The following is a 26864-nucleotide window of genomic DNA, read 5'->3' as shown; positions in this document are numbered from 1 at the left end:
TAGCAATAAACAAAGTGCACCAACAAACATGCTTTTCAAGTCAGAAACACGCAGAAACGAACCATAGTATTAACGGTAGCAACAAGCCGCGCCGCACCGCGGTCGGAGATGACATCATCTAGGTCAGAGGTTAGTAGGTCAACCTACAGACCCCGGATGTTGATAACAGCTAACCCCGGACTCAAAGGGGAATAGCACTAGCGTATCATAACAAAATATTGGTGAAATGAACAAGTTTCGTGGCGGATAATGTGTTATTTAGAGGCTGCATTGCGTGCCCCGTGTTCTCGCATCATACGGATATACACGGCTCTCGGCTAGAGCTCGGAACGACTTGTAATGACACCAAAGTTATCTGGATGAGTAAATGATCGTATTTTATGCTAGAAATAAGGTCCAGATTGTAAAAAACGGTAATTATCCTTTAAACACGAGCTCACAATAAAAGGGAGAACTCCCAGGGAGAATAAAAAGGTTTACAGTTTATGATGAGAGTTTCAAGTTTTGTGGTTAAAAAACAGAGACTGTGCAGGTTAATGGGCAGGAGCACTTTTCCCAAATTCCTGCTGTCTTGACTTCACCAGCGCACACTGGTGGAGTGAAACTTTCCTCATCTGCATCTCCACAGAGAGCCGGTGCCTCTCCGACCTCACAGTCTCTGCAGAACTTCCTGTGTTTGTGAAGCTTGGAGGAAACTTGTCATCTGCGGTGCCACTGTGATGCTTTCACCCATCTCCTGAGGTTTGCAGTTGCAGCTGCACAAATTTGTTCATCAAGTTTCATCATTGTTGAATGCTGCACAAAAGTTCTGCCAGACGTTTAGTTAAAATGATTTGACTTACTGAGTCCAGTAAAGGTGGCCCTGACCAAATAACCAGTGTCTCTATTCAGTCAGGTATAATAGTGTACCGGTCATACTATTAGATTGACAGATGATTTCTCTGTAGAGAGAATGATGAAAAAAACATTATTATACGAGTTTGTACTATAGCACAGATAGAATACAAAACTAAAAAAAACATTACCATTAACAAATTTTGTAAAGGGCTATTGCCAGAGAGAGCAAACAAATTGGGTTAGACTGATGATCTCATCTTATAATATGGAAAAGTAATAATCCACACACGTGTACAGTACATGCATGTGGTGACACACAGTTACGCACACACACTCACAAATTTGAGGGGAAATGAAAACGATCCATCAGCCAGTGTTTTGTAGGAGACAGAGAAGTAAACAATGGAGGCAGTCACATTAAGACACTTAGACGGAAGTGTAATTACTGCTTCTTCATCGACCCAAATTTCCAGCAGGGGACCCATTGCTGAAGGTAGTTAGGCTGTTAGGAGTAAATGAGCTCACTTTATTGCCTTCTAGTTTGTAATGAGCCTTTTTTCCATACCTCTGGCCAGCAGTACACATCTTTAACCAATCACAATCCGCAAGCACAGTCAATGGTTATTAGCTATTGTCTTGTACAGAGCAGACAATAATGTGCACTTGACTTGAAATGCCCTGTCATGACCATGGGAGTCTTGTGCTTCTAACTTTAACTCGATCTCTAATGGTGCAGCTGAGGATCAGAAATGGTTTATCAAACCATGTTTCCCATTCAGCAGCAACATTGATATGTTCATCTATGAACTTTGGGTTTTGTTTATAGATTTACTAATCAGAGATCTGCATGATCTCTGAAGGCAGTTTACACTTCTACCATGGAGTATATCAGGGAACCAATATGTTGAGACTCTCAGTGAAAAGTCTACTATCAAATCGTTTCTATCTGTATGCAAATTTTTACTATTTAAATGTTATACCGGTATATGCATTTTAAAAATGTAGAATGATTTTAAGGGAAGTGTTTGTAATTTTACTACAGTATACTGTGTGTTAACCATGACAACACATGTTTGGGCAGCTTGCAAATTACTAACTTAATAATTTAATCAAAGTTAATCTAACTTTATGGACAAATACACTTTTCTTACAGAACAAGAAGAATGGAAAAATTGAAAATCCTCACCTGAACTGAAGGATGAACTGATTGGATTTTGGTTGTCAAGGGGCAAAGGTCCAGGTCAGTGTGACCTCACAAAAACATATTAGCCACAACTCAAAACCTCACATAGCAATTACAGTATGACAAAATTTCACACAAATGCTATTGTTGAAATATTAATCAGAGTCGTCCACTGAGTCAGAATAAAGAGCGAGAGAGTGTGAAAGCGAGTGTGATAGGGTGGCCACTGGCCTGTTTTTAGGTTTTAACCCATAAGAACCCAGACCCATTTATCCTTGAAGGAAAATTAAGTGGGGTGAAACACAGACCAAGTTGAATGCATGGAACACATTTTTGAAGTTTTTTTGAAATAGCGCCACCTATTGTCAGAGATCTGGAATGTTGCATATATGTCACATCGGGCGTTTTTGGTATCTTAAATTTTCACTTGAAAATAAATGGGCTTAACATTTTCTTTTGCTCTGTAACACAAATTTGACCTTTTATTTGCATTTCCATAACATATATCAAAATTACAAATTTGCTGGTTACTATTAACACCTTTTTAAGACAAGTTTCACAACAAAAAAGGGCAAACACTATAGAAATGCGAATATTGCCTCATATTGAAGGCTTTAACCAGTTACTGAAGCCTTAAAAGCTGTGCAACCACAATTTTCTTTCCAACTACAAATACCTTGGCATCTGGATGGACAGTTGTCTTAATTTTAAGCACCATATCACCACCCTCATTGCTAAACTAAGAACAATACTTGGCTTTCTATACAGAAATAAGCACCGTTTCCCTACTCACCACAGGAAAAAAATTGGAGACACAATTTTTTCTCTGTTTTAGACTATGGATATGCCATCTATGGAAGAGCTGCTAGTTCCACTTTGATTCCACAGGATGCTGTTTACCACTCAGCCTTACATTTCATTTCCAATGATTCATATAATACTCATCACGGCACTCTTTATCAAAATGTCGGCTGGTCATTTCTGACAGTACGGGGAAAACAGCATTGGTTTTTATCCATTTTTAAAGCCCTGTCACAGTTGTTGTCTCTTTATTTATCATCTCTGTTAACTATAAAATCACAAAACATTGGTACCCACTCACAGAACTGATTGTTGGGTCATATTCCATTCGTCAGAACTGAGCTGGGTAAAACGTCCTTCTCTCACAATGCACCACATGGGACCCTCTCTCCCATCAGTACAGCAGTCCAGAACCCTTGTCTCAAACCTGGTTCATGACTGTTTGACTGAGTTAACTTTTCTTATTTGTTTCCTAATATTTTCTTATGTAAACTCTCATTCTTCTTTGCTGTATTTGTTGTTCTGTATACAACATCTATTGCACGTCTGATGATTGTCAGTACATCCTGAACACTGTATCCTATTTTGTTACAGAAAATACAGCGAAAAGCATAATTACATTAATATGGGACCTGCTTGGGATACTAAAATCTTGTTCATTTACTGAGAAGAGTGTCTCTGCTAAATCTGTGGTTCAATTTCCGGACTGATATATCATTTTATTAAATATTGATTGAATTTGACATTATTTTTATGTTAACATTTTAAAATTATGTTTTAAATTGAACAACATAGAGTATATTAATTCAAAATACCTGAATCACCTAATTTAATTGAGCAGTTCTTTCCCATTTTTCTCATTGTGACATAGGCGTCACATGGTATTTTTCCTGACTTTTTTAAGGCCTTAGCCCGATGTGACGTATATGTCACAGCAATATTTTCTTAAGTTGTTTTATATGAGTTTCTTCAAAAAATGAGGTCAGAACAGGTTAAATACAACAAGGGACATGTTATAAAAGGATTTGCATTGTGAAATGGGTGGTGGCTTATTTTATTGACAGAAAGCAAGCTTTTTAAAAGTAGCGGCCTCTGTGAAATGTGCCAACTCTGCTGGCCACCATCTTGGAAATGTTGTCATGGATAGAGAGATTCACAGAGAGTCATGTGACTGCACCAGGATGTTGAGTAGATGTCACTTAGGGACTTTATGAATTAAAAGTTCAACATAAATATGTGTAAGGGGCTTTCCAGGACACTTGAAGGCAGTGTGACACCCGTGTCACCGTGGGTCCTTATGGGTTAATGCATAGAAGGGCCACATCAATTTGTTTATTGCATCAAGGCTTTTTTTTTTTTACTTTGTCAGGAACCTATATGTAAACAAAATAAAACTTTTTTTTTTCTCACTAAATTCTAAAATGCTCTGGTTAAAATTATGACATCTGTTTTGTACTGTAAGGGTTGGTTACAACCTGGTTATAATGATCCAAACAAGTTGCAAGTTGTTGTAGCTTATCATGAGTGCTAAACCAACCTTTTCATGGATAAGGAAGCCTAACAACGTAACCAAGAGATGAGAAACAAATTGGATGAAAAAGAAATGCTTTCAGTGTGTTTTACAGCTGATTTAAGACTCGGGTCAAAACTGACCCTAACACAGTAGCAGAAAGCAAACACAAGATGAAGGTTAAACACATGCTCGGCCTGGCCTTTGCTCACTATCTAAATGTCAGACCACATGCTGCATCTGTGCATCTGTGAATCTCTCACATTCCCTAATGGCAAATTTGACTTAAAGTGAAAAAAGCATGTTTTGTGTCATTTCACTAGCTGTTAGTTGGGAATGAAGGTTGTTGAAGTGAGAGTGCAGAGTCCTGCTGCAACCCATATTGTTTATTTGGTGAACAAAAATTGATTACAATGGTGAACACTGTGTTCTTCTGTGCTTGAGGTTTGCTTGGGTTGTGATTTTCAGGCTGACTGCTTTATGCTGGCGTATAGTGTTTTTCAGCTCTTTGAATGACAGAGACAGACCAGAATAACACTGAACTTTTATAAAAGACTTCTTTCCCACAGTGTTCTTGGATGTCCATTCACTGTGGGGTTTTTGTATTCCTGTTGTGGCCAGTTTGTGTTGGCTAATAAAACCCTACTTCAAAGATGGTTAAGTTTTAACTGTGCTGTGGGGACGATATGAATCAATGCTTTAAATACAAGCAAGGCAAGCTGCCTGCTTCTATCTCTGCACACTGTATGGTTTACATAAACACAAAAAGGGACATTTCAAAGCTTATGTAACTGTGTGCATTTTATTTTTAATATAATAAAAAAGATGAGATAGTGTTTAAACCTATACATGTTCCCATACTGTTTAAGAATGTATGCTATAAATACATACTGAATTGAATTCTAATCCTCAGTGTCACTCTGTGTATCACGTTACGACACAATGGCATAATTCCGATGCACGCCTTGGCATGATACCTAACCTGAGTGGAAAATATATTTGCTTCTGCCATGTAGCTGCAATTAAATTACCAATGGACTAAGTGCAATTGTAACTAAATATAGCTGTTATGGGGTTGACCCACTGATGGATTCAGAGCACCGAATTCAGCTCTGCTTATAAACACACTAAGTTTCTTTGGGACAGGAAAGGGCAATTAAACATGTACCTGAAGCTGACACTTCCACTGGTTAAGTCATCCACCCACCGTTTGCGTTGAAACTGAAAATAGCAGCCGCTGCATGTGTGTCATCCTCGAAGCTGTCAGGCTTTACCCGGCCTTATTAAATGATCAGCTACGCTGTGTATTGTCATAGCCTGGTGAGTTTTGGCAGTGGCAGCTATGAGCTGCTGAACGCTGATGCCAAAAAGTGGCTTATCTTGATGGATGGGTTCATTATCACCTTCTAATTACAGGTGGATTTTCAGGTATATTCATTACCTGTGCTAACCGGGGTTGTGTATATGTGACTCTGTGTGTGTATCCATGGGTTACTGTTACACTGGCTGAACTGCAGGGGGTCAGCTGGTGTGTGTGTGTGTGTGTGTGTGTGTAGGGAAGGAGGGGGTTCAGGAGTTCCTGTTTCAGCGATGCTGGCTCTCTGCAATATTCATGAGCTCCGTGGGGATCAATGTGGTGTGCAGCACCCAGGCCAGTTCTGCCTCTCAAACCGCCTCCTTTACCCCATCAAACACTATCACAAGTGTTAGTGCATCTGGGTTTCAGCACACTGTATGTGCTCACACACACACTGTGCATGAGACTCAAACTTGTACTATACTGTATAGAGAAATCCATGTGAAAGAGGAGTTTTCAGTCCCACCAGCATTTTTTTTTTAAACATATGTAGGCCTATATACTTCTGCAATTAAGAATTACAGCTGCATAAAATTGGGGAATTTGTTAGAAGATTAAAAAGGAATGGTCAAAACTGAAGTGGGAGAGGTCACGATAGTCTAACTTGCTGTGCTTAATATGCGTCAGGCTCTGAAAGAACTGGACCGCTACAATTCCCATAATGCAAATCCATAAATCCATAGCATCACTCTATTAATTGAGTTGGATCCACTCTAAGGAATCACAAATCCAAGGGGCCATGTGATAATTAACTGGTTTAGGAAAAGTAGGGTGAGGAGACATTAGTGCTGCACACATTTTCCTGTTTTGGGACTTTTTGTGAAGTATTAAGTGCCACTGTGGTAAGTGGACATCATTTACTTGTCCCAGCTCATAGATCTATGCATTACATCAAAATGTACTGATTACCAAAAGCCTCAAATGATATGGAACCAGGAATCTAACTCACTTGTGTGGTGGAGAAACCACATTAATGCAGCCACAAACATTGACTTATTCAGATCTCATTAAACATTAAAGGGATAGTTCACCCAAAATTCAAATTTCACTCATTATCTACTAGTCCTCCGTTCCTTCTCTGAGTTACCAAATACCTCCATGCTGCTCGTCTGTAATGTCGCTCTTGTATTGAAGCCCCGACATGAGAAAATGTTCTGCCGGAGCAGTGAACCGAGACACTGGGAACTTCCGCTACGAACAAGCTTAAAACATAGACTTATTTAATTTTTTCCGGAACAATTTCTCATGTCGGGGCTTCAATACAAGAGGGACATTACAGACGAGCAGCATGGAGGTATTTGGATGTTTTTTGGTGTGTCTTTTTGGACGAAGAAAGTTGGTATCCATTTACAACATTATATGGACAAATACTGCTGCACGGACCCCCCCGTAACTCAGAGAAGGAACGGAGGACTCTGAAAATTCTCACAGCTCTTAGTCGACATGCGGGTGAGTAGATAATGTGTGAAATTTGAATTTTGGGTGAACTATCCCTTTAACACGTTCAACAGCTTTTACCATGTACAGTACAGAGATTGTAGTTGGGAAATTCTGAAAAGCTGTAAAACAAACTGCTTTCCTGGGTCAACTTCTATCTGATGTGAATCGTGTGTCTGGCTTGTTCACTTCGACCAAATTAAATACAGAAAATGAATATACACCCAAATGAACTGTGTGACCTAGGTGAGATGAAGAATATTACCGGCCAAAAAAAGTTTTTTTACTGGCCACAACACAAGGCCACTAGAAGCAGCAATGTTTCCCACAGTGCTTTACCTCCTACATGCTCATGGTGTTGGTATTGCTATTTTATAAAAGCCAGTCTGTCCTTACTCCAATATTAGTACGCTGACACTTTTAATCCATTTGTATACTTAGATATAGACTAGTCTGCAGGACTTTCCTAAAAAACAAAATATATAGACTTATAGCTATGGGCTTCTACTAAAGTTATTGCAGAGAACTTGATATTTTAAAATGTTGACTGACAACTTTGAAATTCGAAACGCAAGCAGTCGATCTGCTGTAGCTGTAAACTATGTCTGTTTAACTGTTTGGTATTTATGATAAAAGGTAATATAGTGAAGTAGGCGTACGTACGGTATTCCAGCAGTCTGCTAGGGACAGACACTCAGTTTAAACCATGCAGCCAGTCAAACACTGCATGTTCAACATGTGTGACAGTGTGTAACCCTAGCAGTAGCCTGCTATACTTCTTTGTTTGACATATCAAGATAACAACATGACTGTTTGTTAGCTAACTAGCACGTTGTTGTGTTGAGCTAGTGGCTGCATGTAATCTGTCTTTGTTGAACAGAGCTTTGACAGGGTAAAAGGCAGCATGCTAACAGTAGGAGCTGGTTGATGGTGTGGTCCAACATGTCGGTCTGGACTCGTGGATTTAAAGGATGATATTCCACAAACCTGTGAACAAACATTCAAGGTTACCAGAGAATTAACTCCACTGACTTTGTTAATCTTTTCAACCAGTGTCAAGAGCAGGTGGATTGTTATTTCTCATCATCTCATTAAAGTATTTTAATAACTGTTGTATTGGTTGCCATGAAAGGTGGAGCAGAAATTCATGCACCCCCCAGGATCAATTAATAACATTCCCATGAGCCTCGGCAGCACCTGCATTTAGTATACATGCTAATGAACAAATCCTAAAATTGAGATGGTGAACGTCAAAACCATCACATAGGCCTACTATATAAGCCATGCTGGTGTTAGCATTACGCTCACAGCTGTGCTGTGCCGAGGAACAGATCCACAGGGTTGCTGTAGACTCATGGTCTTGGTTCTATAAATCTGTCACCACTTACCTCACTTACAATCCATTCATAAGCACTTTAAATGAATTATATACACACACAGAACAGATTAGTTCTTCTACAAGTTTTATAATTCTTTGCAAAGTAACCCAACCAATACATTAAAATGTGAATGTAGGTCATGGTCTAACCTGTAATATTACAATAAATACACCTTTAAGTAACTTCTCTTCATTTTTTCTCATAAAACTTCCAGAAACATAATACAAATTCATTGTGCGTCAGTGCTTACATCTCTGCATATTGTATGGTCCACATCAATAGAGAAATTGCATATCAAAGCTTATATAACTGTGTCCATTTCATTTTGAATAAGATAAAAAAAAGAGATGAGATAGTACAGTATTTGAATCCATAATGCTCCCATAGATTTTAAAAATGAAGAACAACCTGAGTCTTATTTTTGTGGTTTTTCACATCATGTTTATCTGATCTGATAGTATTGTATTTGCCTGCTTCACCCACAGACAAATCTATACCCAGTTAAATAAAGTAGAAGACACCACCTCCACAAAATCTACTTTCACACTCCAATAAAGGAGTCATGCTGATAATGATGAATAATCATAATAAAATAGCTAAAAGAAAAAAAAAGACATATTTGTAGATACTCTGCATAAATATTGAGATATGTAATATTCTGCACAAAGTAATTTGGGTTTTTGAAAATGTTTAGATTTTTTTCTTTTAGTTTTAGTGTTGTGTTGTGGTGAAATGTGTCCCATGTTGGTGTGAACAAATGGTTACTAACAAACTTTGTTCTCAGCGAAGAAGAGCAGAACAAACCTCTCCTCACAGGGGATGGTGAAGTGATGGCAGTTTGTTGAAAAGGTGTTTGGAAAAGGAAAAGTTTCTCATTATTTTCAAATTCATATTCTTATTGGTGGCTTAACAGCTCCACAGTGCAGAATAAGACAGGTGACATGGAAGGTTATCTGAAATTAGTTTTTTTTTCAGTTTGGTTGCTATTTGATGAGCTACTTTTAACTAGCCTATATACAGGTTTCTCCTCCACATACAAATGGTAAACAATATATTAATACAATAAATGAAGACATTTAACCAGTGTCCAATAAGAATACACTCTTTCATTTTATTTAACTTTTGTTTAACCAGGTAAAACCCGTTGAGATCGTGATCTCATTTTCAAGGGCGACCTGGCCAGGAAGGCAGCAGCACACGTCATCAGCAAACATCCATAAAATACAAATACATTACAATAAATAGGGCCACAATTAAATATAAGTTAAAACAGTGCAAGGAGCAAGTGAGTCATGGTGGAAGAAATGTTTGAAAGATGAGGAGCCGTTCAATTTCAAATTTTTGTTGTCAGCCCTTTCGGAAACGACGGAAGACATTAAAGAGAAGACATTTCCAGTTCGGCCTGAAGATTGTTCCATGTTGATGGGATGGCAAAACTGAACGCTTTTTTACCCAGTTCAATACGAGCTCGTGGAATATTCAAGCAGTAAATGTCACTGGACCTGAAAGGGGAATTTTACAATCTTATTTCTAGTATAAAATACATATAATACATTTATTCACCCAGATAACTTTGGTGTCATTAAGGGTCGTTCCCACAAAATCAGATCCAGCCGAGAGCCGCGTATATCCCATATCCGTATAATGAGCGTCTACAGGGCAGCGGAATGCAGCCTCTACTGTAAATAACAGTGTCGTCAGCAGCATTTGACATATTGACACAAAGATCATCTATAGAAATAGAAAATAAAATGGGTCCTAGGACCGAGCCCTGTGGCACACCTTTAGTGATCTCTAGTGAGGATGATGTGGCATTGTAGCCTTGTAAACCAGCCTCTTGCGGAAATACATTTCATTTCATTCCGAGGGAGAGTCTGGCCTCATTGCCGCTGTAAGCGGTTGGCCTGAAACCCTCAGAAGGCCGAGCCAATCAGCGTCGCCGCTGTGATTGACACAGCACGTTGGCCAATCAGGGACCGACTAGTGCAACGCCCCGTCACTACACCAACTTGCTGATTGGCTGAATGGGGTTGTCTGTCAACGCTACTACCAAACATATTAAACCGTCTTTGCTACTACTCCCACCCAGCTCCCGCCCACTCCAAACGCTTAGAGGGGGGATGAGGCCAGACTCTCCCGAGAAATGAAATGAAATGCATTTCCGCGAGAGGCTGGTTTACGAGGCTAGTGGCATTGGCCACACTGAGTGCTGTTGGACGCCTGGTTAGAAATGCTGATTTTCTCAATATCTCGTGGTTGACCGTGTCAAAAGCAGTCAAAAGTACTTTTTTAAGATCAAGCGCTTCAATTACATCATTTAAAACTTTCAGGGCAGCGGTAACTGTACTATGTAGCTTCCTAAAGCCAGATTGAAAATGATTGAATAGTATTAGATTCTAAGAAATCTTTAAATTGTTCACTGATCATTTTTTCCAATATTTTTGCAACGATGCATAATTTGGAAATAGGCCTGTAATTATTCACGTCTGATGGGTCACCCCCTTTTAACAGGGGAAAGACAAAAGGTTGGTGCTGAGACTAAGATTGAAAATGTGAGTCAAAGGTCCAGCTATATGATTTGCAGCCAACTTCAAGAATAAAGGGTCCAATTGGTCAGGACCAGCTGCTTTTTTGGCATCCAAGCTGGTTAGGGCTCTACACACCTCAGATGTGGACACAGGCTCAAAGTAAAAGGTGGGGCTGTTTACAGCCCCATCCTTAGACTCCTTAACCACATTGGATTTTAATTGATTGGCATTTCACTTATCAAATAGATGACCCACAGAGACAAAATGCTTATTGAAGAAATTTAGCATTGAGAAGTTATCAGTCAAATTGACTGAGTCTTTAACCAAGAAGTTTGGTAGCTCATTTTGCTGAGCACACCAGATGTCGACTTCACCACCTTCCAACATTTCTTTGGATCATTTAGGTTTCTTGTGGTTTCTGTTAAAGTGACATTGCAGAGTTTCAGCTCAGTGCTTCCACCATCTGGTTGAAAAGCGCTATTGCTATCGTCTGCTTAAGTGTCGTACATACTTCAGCTCGCACCACCGAGTGTAAGCTGGTCCAATATTTATTAGGGCTGCCACGAGAGGCACATTTTACTATCCGAATATTTGGGGTCACTACTTCAAATTGCTATCCGCCCCCATCAGAAGGTCTGACGGGGAATTCGATAGCTTTGTTTTCTGGTTAGCTGCTGTCTACGCTCTCTGTTTTGCTGCTGGTTCACTCTAGGCTACAGTCAGGTAAGCGTGTGACATATACCGTAAAGCAGGTCGCACTCTACGGCTCTACGCAGAGGGGGGAGGGGCGGTGTTCCTACCCGCACAGGGAAGTTGCATATGCAGTTTCAGCCAACGCAACCCGGCTCAGGCTGCAGCGGCAGCACCATTCATCCTATTAACCATTTTTCTACCAGTGCAATGAGTCTGGAAACATTATTTTAAGGCCGATGAACTCCGCAATGTTGCTTTAAATATAACTCAGCTTTTGCCATCTTACATGATGTATGTGTGTACTGTAGGTCAGCAGCTGAACAGTTAATGACAGACGGATATCATTAATTCATGATCAAATGAAACTGAAGCTAAATCTGTGTGTAATGCATCACATTTTGAGTCATGTGGCACTGCAGCAGTCACTATTTCACTAAAGAGAGTCAATGATGATAAGACATGGTCCCATGTTTGTGTATGACTCAGCTGACTCTCAGCTCAAATAATGAGAAATTAGGAACTCGAGCTGTTGCACATCACTGTGTCTATCTAGTATCAACATCTCATTTCCTCTGCAACATCTGTGATGGAAGCTTATAAGTGTAGTGCTGAATGTACAGTAATAGTGTGTTGAGCCTAAATATCAAAGCAGCAGTAGGGAAAATGTAAGTATGGTTATATCCTGGATTATTATTAGTGTCATATCACTGTGTAAACAGCTCATTTAAGCTTCTTATGGTCTGTTAGGTCCTTAAATCTGTCACAATGTCTCACGTTTACATTTAAAAAAAGGTTTTAAATAAAAGATTGAGCAAAACTTTCAAAGTAAACCATGCCTATCATAAAAACATTAACAAGGCCACTGCTAACCAGTGAGCACAAGTGGACACAACTCCATTACTGCAGTATAGATCATCTTGCTCAAATATGAAATATGAAAGTGAAAGCTGTGCAGTCAGATTTTCACTTGACATTAAATTCTGGAGAATTTGATTTATTCAGGTATTCAAAAGATCGTTTTATATCCCAACACAGTATTGTATTGTTCTACATCTCCAGACTCTTATGATTCATTCATAAAACCCTTATACAAAGACTGTAGATCAGGCCATAAAATACAACTCAATCAACAGCTATTGGCTGTGGTGAATGAAGCAAATATTCAAAATGAAAAGAATTTCATAAGAATTCAAACACAGACCTCAGATCAGACCATGACCTCTGCTGTAGAGTCTTGTGCCTCATCTAACATAGTATTTGTTAGGACAGTGATCGGTTAAAACTGGCAGTGAAATAATTTGTACTCATTCTCCACACAGTCAGTCACTGACTTTAAGATGTCTTAAAGGAATAGTTCAACATTTTGGCAAATTGGTCCATTGCCATAATCCCTTTCACCACACTATGAGATAATAATCGAACGTTACGAGACGGAGGACACGCATCAGCGGTTTTGCATGAATTTACCTCTAAAACAACTCTGTCTGGTAATGTTCCGTTATTATCTCATAGCGTGGTGAATGTGCAGGTCACAACTTGTCCACCAGAGCGTTTTGGAGTTGTTGGATTGTGTATTTGATGAGTTTGATGAGGGAAACCAAGAAATCCCATTAGCCTCCATAGTGTAGCTCTGAGCAGCTCACGGCTCTGCTCCGCCATTCTAAAAATAGCTTGCACTGACAATTAAAGCAACATTGCGGAGTTTCAGCTCAGTGCTTCCACCATCTGGTTGAGAAGCGCTATCGTCTGGGGGGAGGGCACTTTAAAAAACAAAACTTATCAGCCGCGCATCCAGCGTCGACCGACCCAGCTCATGCTCAGGCACCATTCATCCTATTAACCATTTTACTACCATTGCAATGAGTCTGGAAACATTATTTTAAGGCCGATAAACTCCGTAATGTTGCTTTAAAAGTAACAAACCTACTGCTATGACTATAGGGATTATGGCAATGGGTGAATTTGCCAAAATGTTGAACTATCCCTTTAAGAAAATACATGCAGAGACACAAATTAATAAACTTGGTGGTGTTTCATGGGGACACAAAAAAAAGTGACAAACTGTGGGCCATGCTTCTGTTCAATGTGTCTTGACTTAAGAGGTTCTAAGAACAGCTACTGTACCTGAAGTGGTAATAGAAATTAGAAATATAGGAGAGTAAAAAGTAAAATACAGTATTTGTCATATTTAGAGAAATAGGAGTCTCTGGATTCTTTTGGTAGCCTACCAAAAACTATGTGGCTTTTTCATTTTGACTATAAAAACCGGAATGTTGGATCGTGCTCTGTGGCCTTCGACACTGCAGCATTCACAAAGCAAAGTAAAAGTCACAAGTCGCCCATTAAACAAGGACAGACAGTCCGGTAAGTGTAGCCTACGACTGTCTACTCCGGTCAATGAGTCATAGTCGGCGGGAACTAAACCCGGCAGGAATTGTGGTCCTTTTTTTTTTAACCATAACACAGACATGTTATGATTTGTCTCATCATTATTCTTGTTTATTTTGCTCATCTGAACCTGAAATGTCAATATTCTCCATTGTTTCTTAATTCCCTGCTGCTCAATTCAGATTTCAGAACGCACACAGCTGCTCATGTTTAGTTACATTGACGTCAGCCAGAACAATAACATCACTGTGTTTCTATCTGACTATTCAGTCTTCAAAATATCATGAACCAAGTTTTACATTTACCTCACAGGTGTGTTTTTCTTGTTTTTTAAAAAAATTTTTTATCACAACATAATTATAATGAAAAAATAGTAAAGGACTTTTTTTTAATTGATCCATAAGGCTGTTTGTGTCAGTAAGTTGAGTGCCTCTCAGAACAGGTGTGGTTAAGGTGTGACAGGCTCTACATACCAGGAATACCTTGTACATTTCTATTTCTAAAACAAAGAATGTGTCATTTTCTTTCCTTATTTATTTATTTATTTATTTATTTAGCTTAGTTCAGTTCTTGACATCCAGAAATAATGTTTTCTCTAAAATGATTCTACAATGACTCCATGACTGATGAGTCTGACACATAATGACAGGCCATCAGTCAACTGCAGCAGTTTGTCAAGATGAACATTATACAGAAGGTGAGACAAAGACTTTCCTCTCCTTCTTTACTTTAAGTAAAATATCGCTGTTTCATGACTCCATAAATCAGCAGTGCCGGCGGTGTTTGTGTCCATCCGTCTTTTGCAGGGAACAGCCTCATTTTTCTGTCAGTGTGAGGGGAAAAACCAACAGAACGCAGAAATTCTAAACCTACTTCTTCAGCGAAAATGAAAAAAAAAAAAGAAGCTTAATTTAAATTTTGAGGATAGTGGTGTATTTAGTTTTTCCTCCCTCCAAAAAAAAAAAAAACATACCAAAAATTCTTGCTTATGTCTCCCCCTGCGCTTCTTCTCTCCGCCTTGTTCCGCGCTGGGGAGCTGCAGTGATGTCAGCCTGCCTGGGTCATTTGAAGGTCAGCAGCCTCGGAAGGGTTCATACAAAGTTCACTCGCATATATTAGGCGATTCAATCTTTCATTCTCTGTGGCAAAACTAGTTGGAAATGAGCTGCGCTGGGGGACGGAGGAGCAATCCGTCATCGGAGACGAGAACATGTGATTTTAAACGCCGTCCGTGTTATTTTTGATAATAGGAAAAAGAAAGAAAAAAAAAGATCGTCCGGTGGAGGCTCCAGCTCCAGCTCCAGCTCCACCGCTGCTTCCACTTTGAGTCGCTTTATTTTATTTTTATTTTTTTTTACCACAGCGGGGAGATTCACTGTAAACACGTAGCGATGTCATTAATGTTGTTATTATTATGGAAGAGTCCTGTTTAAACGTCCGCGGCGGCGCGCTCACTGGGCATGGTGCAGGGAAATGCCAAGTGAGAATTTAGAGGAATCTGTGGGGAGAGAAGAATTCATGATTCCGGTGCCGGACGAATGAGAAGAAGAGGAGTGAAATCTGCCGCTCCAAGAAAAAGAAGGAGGAGAGGAAGAGGAGGAGGAGGAGGAGGAGGAGGAGGTGGAGGGCGCAAATAGCGGAGTTTGATGGAGTTGTGTGCGCTTTACGCCGGTGATTTTTTTTTATTATTGTTATTGCACAAGAAGTAGTTGAAGGACTGCACCGTCAACATGTTTGACTGTATGGACGTGCTGGCCGTGAGTCCCGGGCAGATGTTGGATTTCTACACGCCCAGCCCGTCCTCGTGCATGCTGCAGGAGAAGGCTCTGAAAGCCTGCATCAGCGGACTGGCGCACAGAGAGTGGCAGCACCGCCGGAGCGCACACTGTAGGTCCTCTAACTTCTCACTCATCCTCTGTTCATGTTGTTGCTGCTGCTGCTGCTGCTGCTGCTGCTGCTGCTGCTGCTGCTGCTGCTCTGACTCGGCTTTGACCTCCAATCACAAGTAGCTAGAAGGACTGACTGGTTGTTACTGAGCTTGGTGAACAGCAGACAGAATCAGCCTGGGAATTTTAGAAGTTGGAGTAGGTGAACTCTTGGAAACAGGCCGCATGGAGCATCATTATTCTAGTAATAACGCATCAGATGTTTCTCAGGGCAGCGGTGATCTGATCATGTGTAGTCTACACTTGTCTGGTTCTATAAAAAAAAAAAAAAAAAGTTTATTTTCTAATGTGAGATTCTCCTACAGAGTCTCATACTTTGACTTCAGCCGCGCGTCTCTAGAAATTCTCAGCGCTCGAACCGGTGACCCGCGTGTTGGTATCAGATCAGTTAGTGCAGCTCAGAGAGGCTGCATGGCTGGAGGAATGCAGAGAGTAAACACAGGCGGCGGCGTCTCCACACCTCCTCCTCCCCAGCCGGACGGCCGCACATGGCGGGAGGGAGGAGCGGCTGTGGCCCCGGGCCGGACAGCCGCGACCTGCGACCTGCGGCTCCTGAGTCCTGACACTGATGTAGATAAATGACCCCGCGGACTTGTCAACAAGATTAGCGGGGTGCTATCGGATCATGTCACTAAGTGGTGTTTTGAACTGGCCGAGGGTGATGGATGGCGGTGGCCGCTGCAGTCCTGTGTCCAGGTGAAGAATAGGATGCTGCATTCTTTCTAACATCAGGGCTGATTCAGGAGCAGCGGGGAGATCTGGAATTAAGAGTTAAGATTAATGTGAGATAACTGAAGTAGAGAGGATAAAATAATCATTATTATAATAAAAGCACTAAAGATGCAGGGTGGTTCTACTGTAGCAGACTCAGACTCTGACATGTCTTAGTGTCTTCTCTGTCTGGTCATCTGCACCGTGTCCATGTGCTCGGAGACACTTACCACTGCTTGTCTTTCGCTGTCAGCCCGCTGCTGCTCAGTGATTTATCCTCAGCTGATAACGAGGAGCCTCCAGCTGTTCATTCCTCAGGAAGTGTTTGCTCAAGGGCACTCAGTCAGGAGTGGCTCTTACAGCCAAAGTTACAGCTGACACTTTCTTTCTTTTCTTTTTTTTAACTTGAGCTTCTTCGCTGCTCGCTCGGGTTTGATGGAGAGGGTTCTATTAGTCAATTGAGTGATGACTAACGCGCCGTTTACGGATTAATTTACTGATTATTTTTCCCCCCAGGAGTCGTTTTCTTTGTAAAATGTGAGAAAATGATGAAATATAAACAAACAAACAAACAAAACAAATAAACAATCCCAGGTTCCCCATAGACGAGCAGCGTCTGCGAGTAACAGTCTCAAACATAGACGGTGTTGTCGTGTATTTAGGCTTTATGTGGATTTAAGCAGCTTGAAGTAGCAAATCCTGTTTTTACTTGAAAAATGACTCCAATAGTGGAAGTGGTTGTGAATGAATTTTGATCACTTCATCATTTAAACCAGCTTTAAAACAGACCTGATGGAAAATACCGTAGCCTACAATAGTTTCATTAATGCTGTGTACACACAGAGTCCAATAAATGTATTCATGTGTGTGTGTATAAATATATATATATGTACAGATAGATAGATATATTTAAATATGAAAATGATTATAATTTATTTGTCAAATAACATGGAATTTCAACAGAACAGTCAGCATATTATTCTATATTAGCAATTATTCCATTTCAGCATAGGCAGAGTTCAAGTTTTCTTCATGACATTGTGACCAAAGATTGTTTCCAAATGATCATAACCATCACGGTTCATATTCTTATATGAATCCTGGGTAATTTAGTAGTTTTCCACTTTTTTTTATTTTTATTAATGGTGAATCGTCATTCATTATAACATCAAATCATTTTTAAAGTCAAGTAGACGCTTCATTGAAAATTCTTAAAAATCTCAATTAAAACATTCAGTATAAACTCTGTTTTCAATAAATACATAAAAGTTTACTTAAATCCAGAGTAACCTAAAGAGAACACTGTAGCTTCTATACGCATATTTACAAAATATTAAACACTGAAGTGGTTTGTAATTTGTCCAGTGAGTCTCTTTAGACTGGAGAGGTGTAAACAGCTCTGCGGGCGTCTGTTCCTTTAAAAAGCTGCTGTAGCGGCCGCTCAGTGACGGGGCTTATAGCCAGGCTTTAACAATGCTGAGCTCAACTCCACATACAACCAGTCGCCCCTCACTCCCCTCACTAAATTATAACCAGACACCATTTTCTGTCTTTTCCTTTTTTGTGTTTACATAGAGGTGAAAATGCTGCTGTGTCCACTGCCAGGAGGAGAACTCTGCTGAATCTTTAACATATGTACTGGACTAAAAGAAATCATATTCATTTTATGACTCTAAAGATAAGAAAACCACTGTGTAACATAACCGCCATGTGTATGTTTGAAATTCTAGCAGATGAAGTTTCCTCCAGATTAGTCATCACTACATGACCTTCTGAAGGCCCTGCACCTTTTGCTATTGTCACAATGAAGACACTGTGGAGCCTGTAAAATTAAATTCACCTTCATTAACTCATTTAACTTGTCATAGAATTCAATTAGATGACTAAATAAAGCCTGTACGTTGTCTCATGGCATTTAAAGTGATAGTTGTGGTTATTTGACATGGAGTTGTTGTATTATCTGTAGTCAGTGTAATAGGTCTGGGTCACAATGAGACCAGTTTGGAGAAACAGCCAGGCCGGCCGGCTGAGCCATGTTCTACGGACACCAGAAAAAAATAATAATTCCGCCCTTAAAAATGTCCACTTGAAATTTCAGTTTGACTGTAAGTGTACACTATATTTTGAATATTTTCACCACTTAATCTCGCTGTCAAATAGTTCGTTATTAATCAAATATCTGATGTCCAGCGTCTGCAGTGCCTGGTGAGGGGGTGAAAATATTCCAAATAAAATCTACACTTTGGTTTTCATTTGGTTTGGATTTTTCGTTGGGAATTCTTTTTATTTTTTTGTCGTGCCCGACCCCAGCGCCTGAGCCGGTCCTCTTTCTCTGAACCGGTACGGCGCCGGCCCAGATCTACCGACGACCCTGGACTATCACTTCAACATAATGTTTAGTTTACATTGCTAAGGCCGCTCCCCATCACACATTAAATTAAAGAAACGGCACACTGAGGCGTGTGCGATTTGCCATCGCAATTAGACAATCAGTGCCCTCCAACACAAACTGGCCTTTAAGACAGGACTCATGAAGCACTAAATGGGACAGAAGGACATACTGTTGCTGTTGATTTCCTTTCTCTCCCGAGCAGCTCGTCCTCGGCCTGTCCTGTAAAGCTGTGTCTTGGCCTTTAGCGCTGTCAGACAGGACACCCCTGCCCTTTTCCTGTTTGAATAAGGAACTGTTTAAATTAGACTTTGATTTGAGAAAGCCTCTCCCAGGGTCGTTGAAATGTTGGTTTATTAATTTATTTATTCAGCATAATGGAAACCCCCCGGGTGTTTATTAGCTGCATTGACAAAGAGCTGACCATTAACGCACTTCCTCTTCCAGTTTAGATGTTAATTAAGAATGATCAAGGACCTCCTTTACACAGATAAATCAGGCAGCTGAGGGATGGCTGCTTATGATCCCCACGCTGTGTAAATAAAAAAATCCATTTCTTGATAAAAGCATTAAATTGTTGTTATCAAGACAAAACCAGAACTGTATCAAGCGGATACATGGAGAGGTGATCCTCTACAAACAAGTGCTGCTGCTGGTGCCACTTAAAAAGACAGTCTGATGTTTCAGCGTGATATGTATTGTATTGATGGTATGGGATAATTGGGACCTTTTTGTCTTCAAGGCTTAAGCGCCTCTGATGTGGACATGAAAGCACATTAGCACAGCTTGAACACCAAGCTAATTTAGTGGGCATGTTAAATGAAAGGTGGATGGGGGGAAATAAAAATCCGTGTACATGAGTGAAATGAAAGCAGCGCTGGCTGATGCAGGCATGTCCAACTGTCATGCTTAGGACAGCAGAGGCTCCCTTCAGGGTTAAACTGATGCTGTGCATCGGCAGTGACACTGGCCTGTTAACGCATAACAAAATGTCACATACTACTGCAGCTGCCTAAACTCTCCGGGCTCCCGCTCCACCCCCGATGTATTTTATTTCTTAGAGAGTGATTCAGTTCAGAGTTTCTCATGGCATCATGAAATACTTTTTTAATCTAGTTGTGGTGACAGTTTAATTGCCATCTCAGAGGCCTCTCCAACCTCAGGAAAACCAAATAGTACATTTTTGAATAGTGCAGTTTGAATGCAAGGCGAGTTTAGTTTTACAATAACTATCAAGGACAACACCACACAGCAAGACATAACATATAAAGACATAAAAGGCAATAAAAATGTGTTACAGGGTCTACAAATACTAAATGAATGAATGAAATACAAACCTGGAATAAAAACCAAGAGAGTGAGTTGTACGATGTGACTAAAAAGATTATTTTTTTAATTTAATAATTATTCCTGGGATACAGAAATGTAATCAATCCTTTATAAGACCAGATAATGTAGCACTTATTGTTAGAAGATTTATAGATATATTTATGAACTGTATATACACACTTTCTAGTGTTGAGCAGAGTAACTTGTAAAGTGTCATATAATTAAACAGGGACGTTTTATTTCTTGATTCAACAGACAGACGTTAGTTTTGTGCCGGGTCCAGCAGCAGATGTGACCCAGACCAGCAGCGAGGTCTGAGCAGCTTGTAGCATAACACAACACCACATCAGACCACAAATATGTTTTGGCCGTAAACCATCCAGCGCCTTAAAGAACACAAATAGAGTGTGATTCTATTGGAAACAGGGCTAATGTGATCCAGTTGGCTGGGTGAAGGGAGCTAGGGCTCTGGCAGCAGCGTTAATCAGCTGCAGTATCTGACACCATTATGTTGTCAAACCTGCTCTACTGAGAAGGATGGACTCATTTCTGTAAGTCTCCGTGAGACCAGACCACTTTCATTCTTGTTCTATATTAAGGTCATGGATCACTGCTTTTGCACTAATGTTAAAATTCAGGTCTGAATCTACAATTATACGAAATAATATAATTCAAAGGGAGGAAAACCACAAAAATAAATCTCAAAAAACAAAGCCGAATTATTAAATTCAAATCTCTGCCCAAATTAAAAAATAATAATAATAATAATAATTTCCTGCTGTGCATGTCCTTATCTTGAATTAGCTCGTCGTCATGTATAGGGCTGAACGATACGCAAAAAAACAACTCATGTTGTGATTATATTGGCTGGTGTTGAGAATGTAATGTGAGTCTCAATTTCAGTTTCAGTCGTCATTTTTGCATTTTATCGTCATAAAAACATTTAAATGATGCAGTTGCAATTTTCTTGGGCTCTTGAACTAAACAAACATTCCTTATGTCTGTAGAATATGTATCACAGGCCAGGGCGTCAGTGGCAACCATATCTACAGTCTGTAGTGACATATGCCACAAAAAATTTGGAGCTCTTGCTGTTTGGATATTGCTGTTATTGCCATGTTGTGATTTTGATTGTATTTCATGTGCGTATCTTTCAGTAAAACATCTGTTAAATTATTGAATGAAATTATTACTATTTAATGTTAATTTAAAATGGAAACAGGAACATGTAGCAAACACAATATAAAAACATTAATACATATGAATTTATGATTATGTTTGTATATTCTGCATGTGTTTTCCGGGGACAATATAATATGGGAATAATGATAGCTGGATTAATAGGCAGTCAACAGAAACTTTTCTGAATAATACAGGATACTACATACAATACATACATACTGTACAGGATTGTGTTCACTTGATTTTTTTTTTCTTTTAATCAATATTTTAATAATAAAACCTTCATAAATTGAGGCATAAAATTAAACACTTTAACTCCCAAATAAATGAAAGTGTGAAATCCAAAACTAACCTCCAACACATTTGTACCAAGGTCCAGATCAACAGAGTTTTGCTGTCTCAGGAGCATGGATGAAAGATAACAAAATCGCATTTTGAGGAATATCATCAGAATGAAAGATTCCAGTCTAAAAATGTCCTTCAACAAAAGCAAATATCAAACAGGCCCTGCACAATTCTTGTGTGATTTCTACTGTTATTTTGATACAGGGTTTGAAACATAGATCTGTGGAATGTTATGAAGCTGACGCAGAGACAGTACATACGCATCAATAAGGCGTTTCCACATTTGTCACTCCTGGGTTGGACTTACAGTATATTTGATACAGAACAATTTCAATTTTGACATGTGTGCTATTTTAAATTGTTAAATTGTAGTTAAAGGTTCCATATATTACACTTTTTCTATGTTTTACATGAAGTGTTGATCAATAAGTAGATGTTTTTCTCAGTAATGAAAATGATCTCAGTGTAGTTTACTGTATATCTCCTGTGAGGCACTCTCTGGAGCTCTAGTAACGCCCAGGTAACTGAGCCAATCAGATCAGAGGAGGCTCTTGGCCCCTCCTGGTTTGATTGGATGACTGTTTTCTGAATGATCCAATAAAATATAGCAAGTTGCAGGTAGAAAACTCAGAGAAAGGTTGGATAGTGGTCTTAGGAGGGCGGGACTTGGGGGCTGCTGCCTCCTTGTTGTGACATCACAAAGTCACAGAAGTCCTGACAGCTGGTTTTAAGGCCCAGGTTGTGAATACATACAGGCTGCATCGCTCAGTGGACTGAGGCTTTGATACTTTTAGACTTAATACAGAACTTAGAGCTGCTTTATAATCACACTAACATGAACATCTACCTAATGTAACCTTTAAGGAGCAACAGCCTCTAAGTGCTCTTTCAGTAACTGTGCCCATTGGTTTATTTGTGACCAGATGGGCTGAGGATTTTTTTTTTGCAGCCACTTTACTTCTTTTAACTGTTTTCTAACAGAGCCAACATCAATCCAGTCTATCTAAAACTCCTGGCAGACCAGCTCTGTGCTTTTAAGGCCATGAATTCCTGTGGATTAAAAAGAAACCTCTTGCTTTTCGACAGCCTCATTCCTCTTCCTGCATTCCTTCCCTGAGCTTTCCTGTCTATCATCTGCTTTTATGGCTGTCTTAGCGTCTCAGTCAGTTTTTATGAAAGCTTTGAAGTGGCCTGCACCTGTTGTGTTTGCTGGGTTAGAGTGAAAAGAGCTTCCCTTCAACATGTGGTTTGACCTCAGCGCTGCAGTCACCCTGGGGTTGCCGTGAGGTCACACAGGGGGTCAGAAGGAGGGGGCGAGGGGTGAGATCGGTCAAACGACTTCCTGGGAATCTGCAGAGTCAAACACCAGGCATAGAATAATTATTTTTTTAAAGTTCATAATATATTGAAGTGAAGTCAAGTTTTCCCAATTTGTAAAATGCTGAACGGCTTTTCAATGGCCTGATGAAAAGCAGATCCTCCACCACTCTGCGCTTACATTTCCCCACCAGATATAAACTTACATGACTGTTTGTTATTGTTTTTTTTTCTTCTTCTTCTACTTCCTTTCCTGGTAAAAGACCTTCTAAATGTCCCGCTCCATAAAACCCACAGCAGAGCAGTGCAAAGCTGCTTCTAATTTGGTGTACTCTGAGTGAACTTTGACTATTTCCTCTGACTGGGCCTGCTGTATGTGAGCTATGTGCCCGGCACTCCTGCAGAGAAAACCTGAGAGAAAAACACTTCCAGACTGGATGGAGCGTCAGCTGAGTGGAGGAAGAGGAGGAGGAGGAGGAGGAGAGGGACGGGATCCACTGACTGCTATTCCTATGCCTCTAATCCTCTTAGGCTATGCCCACCACCCAACATCCAAATAAGCCCAGTTTTCCCTCTAATACGAACCAGATACACAAATAGCTACAGGAGATGCTTCTCTTTCTCGTTCTCTTTTGTTCTTTTTTCCTTCGGTTTCTGGTGATCTGATATCATTTGTCAGTTTTTCATCCAATCACTGCGATTCATGGCTTTGAATTAGAAATAAATCCTCAGATTTTAAATGCACCACTGTTTCAATTATTTGCAGCAGGAACGTGGCTCTGTCCTAATTTCCAGTGTGACATTGTTGCGTTAAATAGCCTGTGTGCTGCGTCGACACACTTTGCTTCGGGTTCTTTGCCATCTGTTGTGTGGACCATGTAACATTAGATGTTTTCAGACTGGGGGAATGAATATGAGGTTGTAGCTGGTTAGATGCAGCTCTGCAGCTTGCGTTTATCTACTCACATCATGCCTCACTCTGCTGCCTTTGGATGTTGGTTTTTCAAGCTGATTGTGGTTCATAACGTTAAATAAAATGGGCCTTTAAAATATTTATTATTTGTATTTAAATTAAAATAATTTTCTGATCTTTCAAAGTTTGGAGCTGCGCTTGTCAATATTTTATCCAATGTGTTATGAGAAACAGTCACAAATTTATAATAATCAAATTAAAATAATCACGAACTTTGCAGAAACAGTACAAGTCTGAATTAATAAGTAAAAGTTAACTATAGCATATTAATGTCTTAATTATATTATATTATATTATATTATATTATATTATATTATATTATATTATATTATATTATATTATATTATATTATATTATATTATATTATATTATATGAGTCTACTATAATGGGAATACTCTGGCACTTAATTTTCATTTTAATTGTTGGATGAACAACAAACCAGAAACTGTTGTGATAGCAGCTATTATAGACGTGTGGACTGAAATGTGAAGAAAGTCTCCTTCAGAATAAGTCACCATGTTATTTACCTGAGCCTAAAATCTCCTTTGCAAGAAGGATTATAACCAACATTTTGAATAAACTAACTTTCAGAAAATTATCTGCTATGGTGATTTATAATAATATAGCTAAACTCTTGCCATACAGTACAAAGGTAGATTCTAATTTGTTTATAAAGCAGCGCTACGATTGATATTAGTGAAAGTGTCCACAGAGAAATACACACCTGTATTCACAAATGGAGCCTTAAAACAGGTTGCCAGGACTTTGTGACATCAAAACAAATCAGTCACTGCTGTCAGCCAGTGACCAGTTATTACTGATGCTGCAGAGAGAGATGTAAATAATACCAATGAGGTAGTTGAAAACTATAGAACCATTAACTTCTAACAACATACCAACAGTACAAAAATAACACAAAGTCACCCAGAATCGGGCTATGATAAGATGATCACGTCATGTCTCTATGTTGACAGTCACAATAAACTGAAAGAGAAAAGTTGTCAGTTCAAGTAGACTTTGATCAGCATCCCTCATAGCGCCTGATATTTAACAGCAGACAGTGTCCGCTGGCTGTGTGTATCAGAGCTGTCCTTTTGTCAGTGGACTCAGTCCCAGTGGACAGAGCAATCAGAGGAGCTGTTTTCTTTAGACTTTCCCCTCATTCAGCCTGCAGCCTCCAGCAGGGAGAGTGTGCTTTCCTGTTTGACCCCTCCGCTAGGTCAGCCAGAGGCTAAGGGTTCAGCAGCCGTGGCGGCCACACATTTTTCTCTGCCTGCTCTTAAGCCAGACTGGGGGCTGTATGCGCTTGTCTGTCATCGGCCTTTATTCCTCTACTGGAGCTTTCTGTGTATGTTAACATGCCGGGAAGTCGACTCAAAGTTTAATCATGCAGAAAATGGAAAACGGCTCCACCTGCACCTGACAGGGCCTATGCAGGTACCCTGTGACCACCCCCATGCACTCATTCACACACACACACACACACACACACACACACACACACACACACACACTGAGGGGTGTAATGCATCTACGTTTATGCATCCCATCTGTCTGCAGGTGGTCACACTGCCTCCCAGATGCAGCCATGAGTTTCAAATAGGCAGTGTGGGTTGAATTGTTGGCGCAGCCTCTCCTCATTGTGGGACTACCCAGCTATCACAAATGTTCCACAGGCATATCGGTGGCAAAAGTTGTTTTTTGCTCCAGTAGTCATACATCCTCATCATCATCACCTCATGTGAGCACCTTGTTCCACTTATTGTATATTTGCTGTGAGAGCCTCTGTGATATGATGATTTCTGTCTGTGTGGAAAGAGATGGAAGGGCTGAACCAAGCCTGTGAGGGGAAATGGGACAGTTTTATCCAAGCAACACAGTGAGCTGCATGGTCATGGCATGAACTTATGAAAATAATTGTCAGCTACTATACAAGTTAAACAGAGATTAGTGAGAATATTCAATGAGGAGGGCACGGAGAATAAGGGCTAATAGAATGGAGAAAAATAGCATATTGTCTCTTTTTTGCAGTTGGGTAGGTTGTACAACCAACAAGGACACCCATGCCTGAGGATTTCAAGTAAAATGCATAACTGGAAAAATACTTCTTGCACAGTCAAATAAGTTTAGCTGTGCCACTATTCTGTATTGAATCCTAATTGTACTATATGATGTAAAACTTAACCTTGTGGAGGAAAAGCAAATTTGCTTCCAAAGACTAACACATTTCTCTTTTGTGCAAATTTAAAGATCCAGTGTGTAATATTTGTCAAGGTTTATTGGCAAAATCTGAATCTACTATGAATATATAAGTGTATAATCGCTATAAAATAAAATTTGTTTGGTTTTTGTAGCCTTATAATTATTCTTTTATAGCAAGAGTCTTGCTTTAGAGAGTGTCGCCATCTTGCGCCGTCATGTTTGTACGGCAGCCCATAAAATCCAGCCAGTCAGAGAGCACGTTTCAGATTCATAAATAAACCAACGAAGCAGAAGGAAAGAAGTAGGAGGAGAAAACAGCAGACATGGTAAAATGGTTTAGATCTTCACCTCATCGC

At 39.8% G+C, this 26864-nt stretch overlaps 1 protein-coding gene across 2 annotated transcripts in view; it reads left to right on the top strand.

Moving 5' to 3' along the window:
• The window catches only part of LOC146979075 (retinoic acid receptor beta-like), a 128367-nt gene that overhangs the window by 39960 nt on the left and 61543 nt on the right, over window positions 1-26864 (top strand). The window contains exon 1 of one of the 2 annotated variants that reach the window (XM_085792276.1): window positions 15240-16000. The exons of the other annotated variant lie outside the window; for it this stretch is intronic. Coding sequence (XP_085648402.1) covers window positions 15844-16000 — 157 coding nt within the window. The 5' untranslated portion in view covers window positions 15240-15843. Of the gene's footprint in view, window positions 1-15239; window positions 16001-26864 lie in introns of those variants that run through there. 2 annotated transcript variants of the gene reach the window in all.

This window comes from Trachurus japonicus, chromosome 11 (assembly GCF_045865225.1).
Source record: "Trachurus japonicus isolate A0001 chromosome 11, Traja_1.0".
Taxonomy (NCBI): Eukaryota; Metazoa; Chordata; class Actinopteri; order Carangiformes; family Carangidae; genus Trachurus; species Trachurus japonicus.
This window is presented reverse-complemented; position numbering and strand designations above follow the sequence as displayed.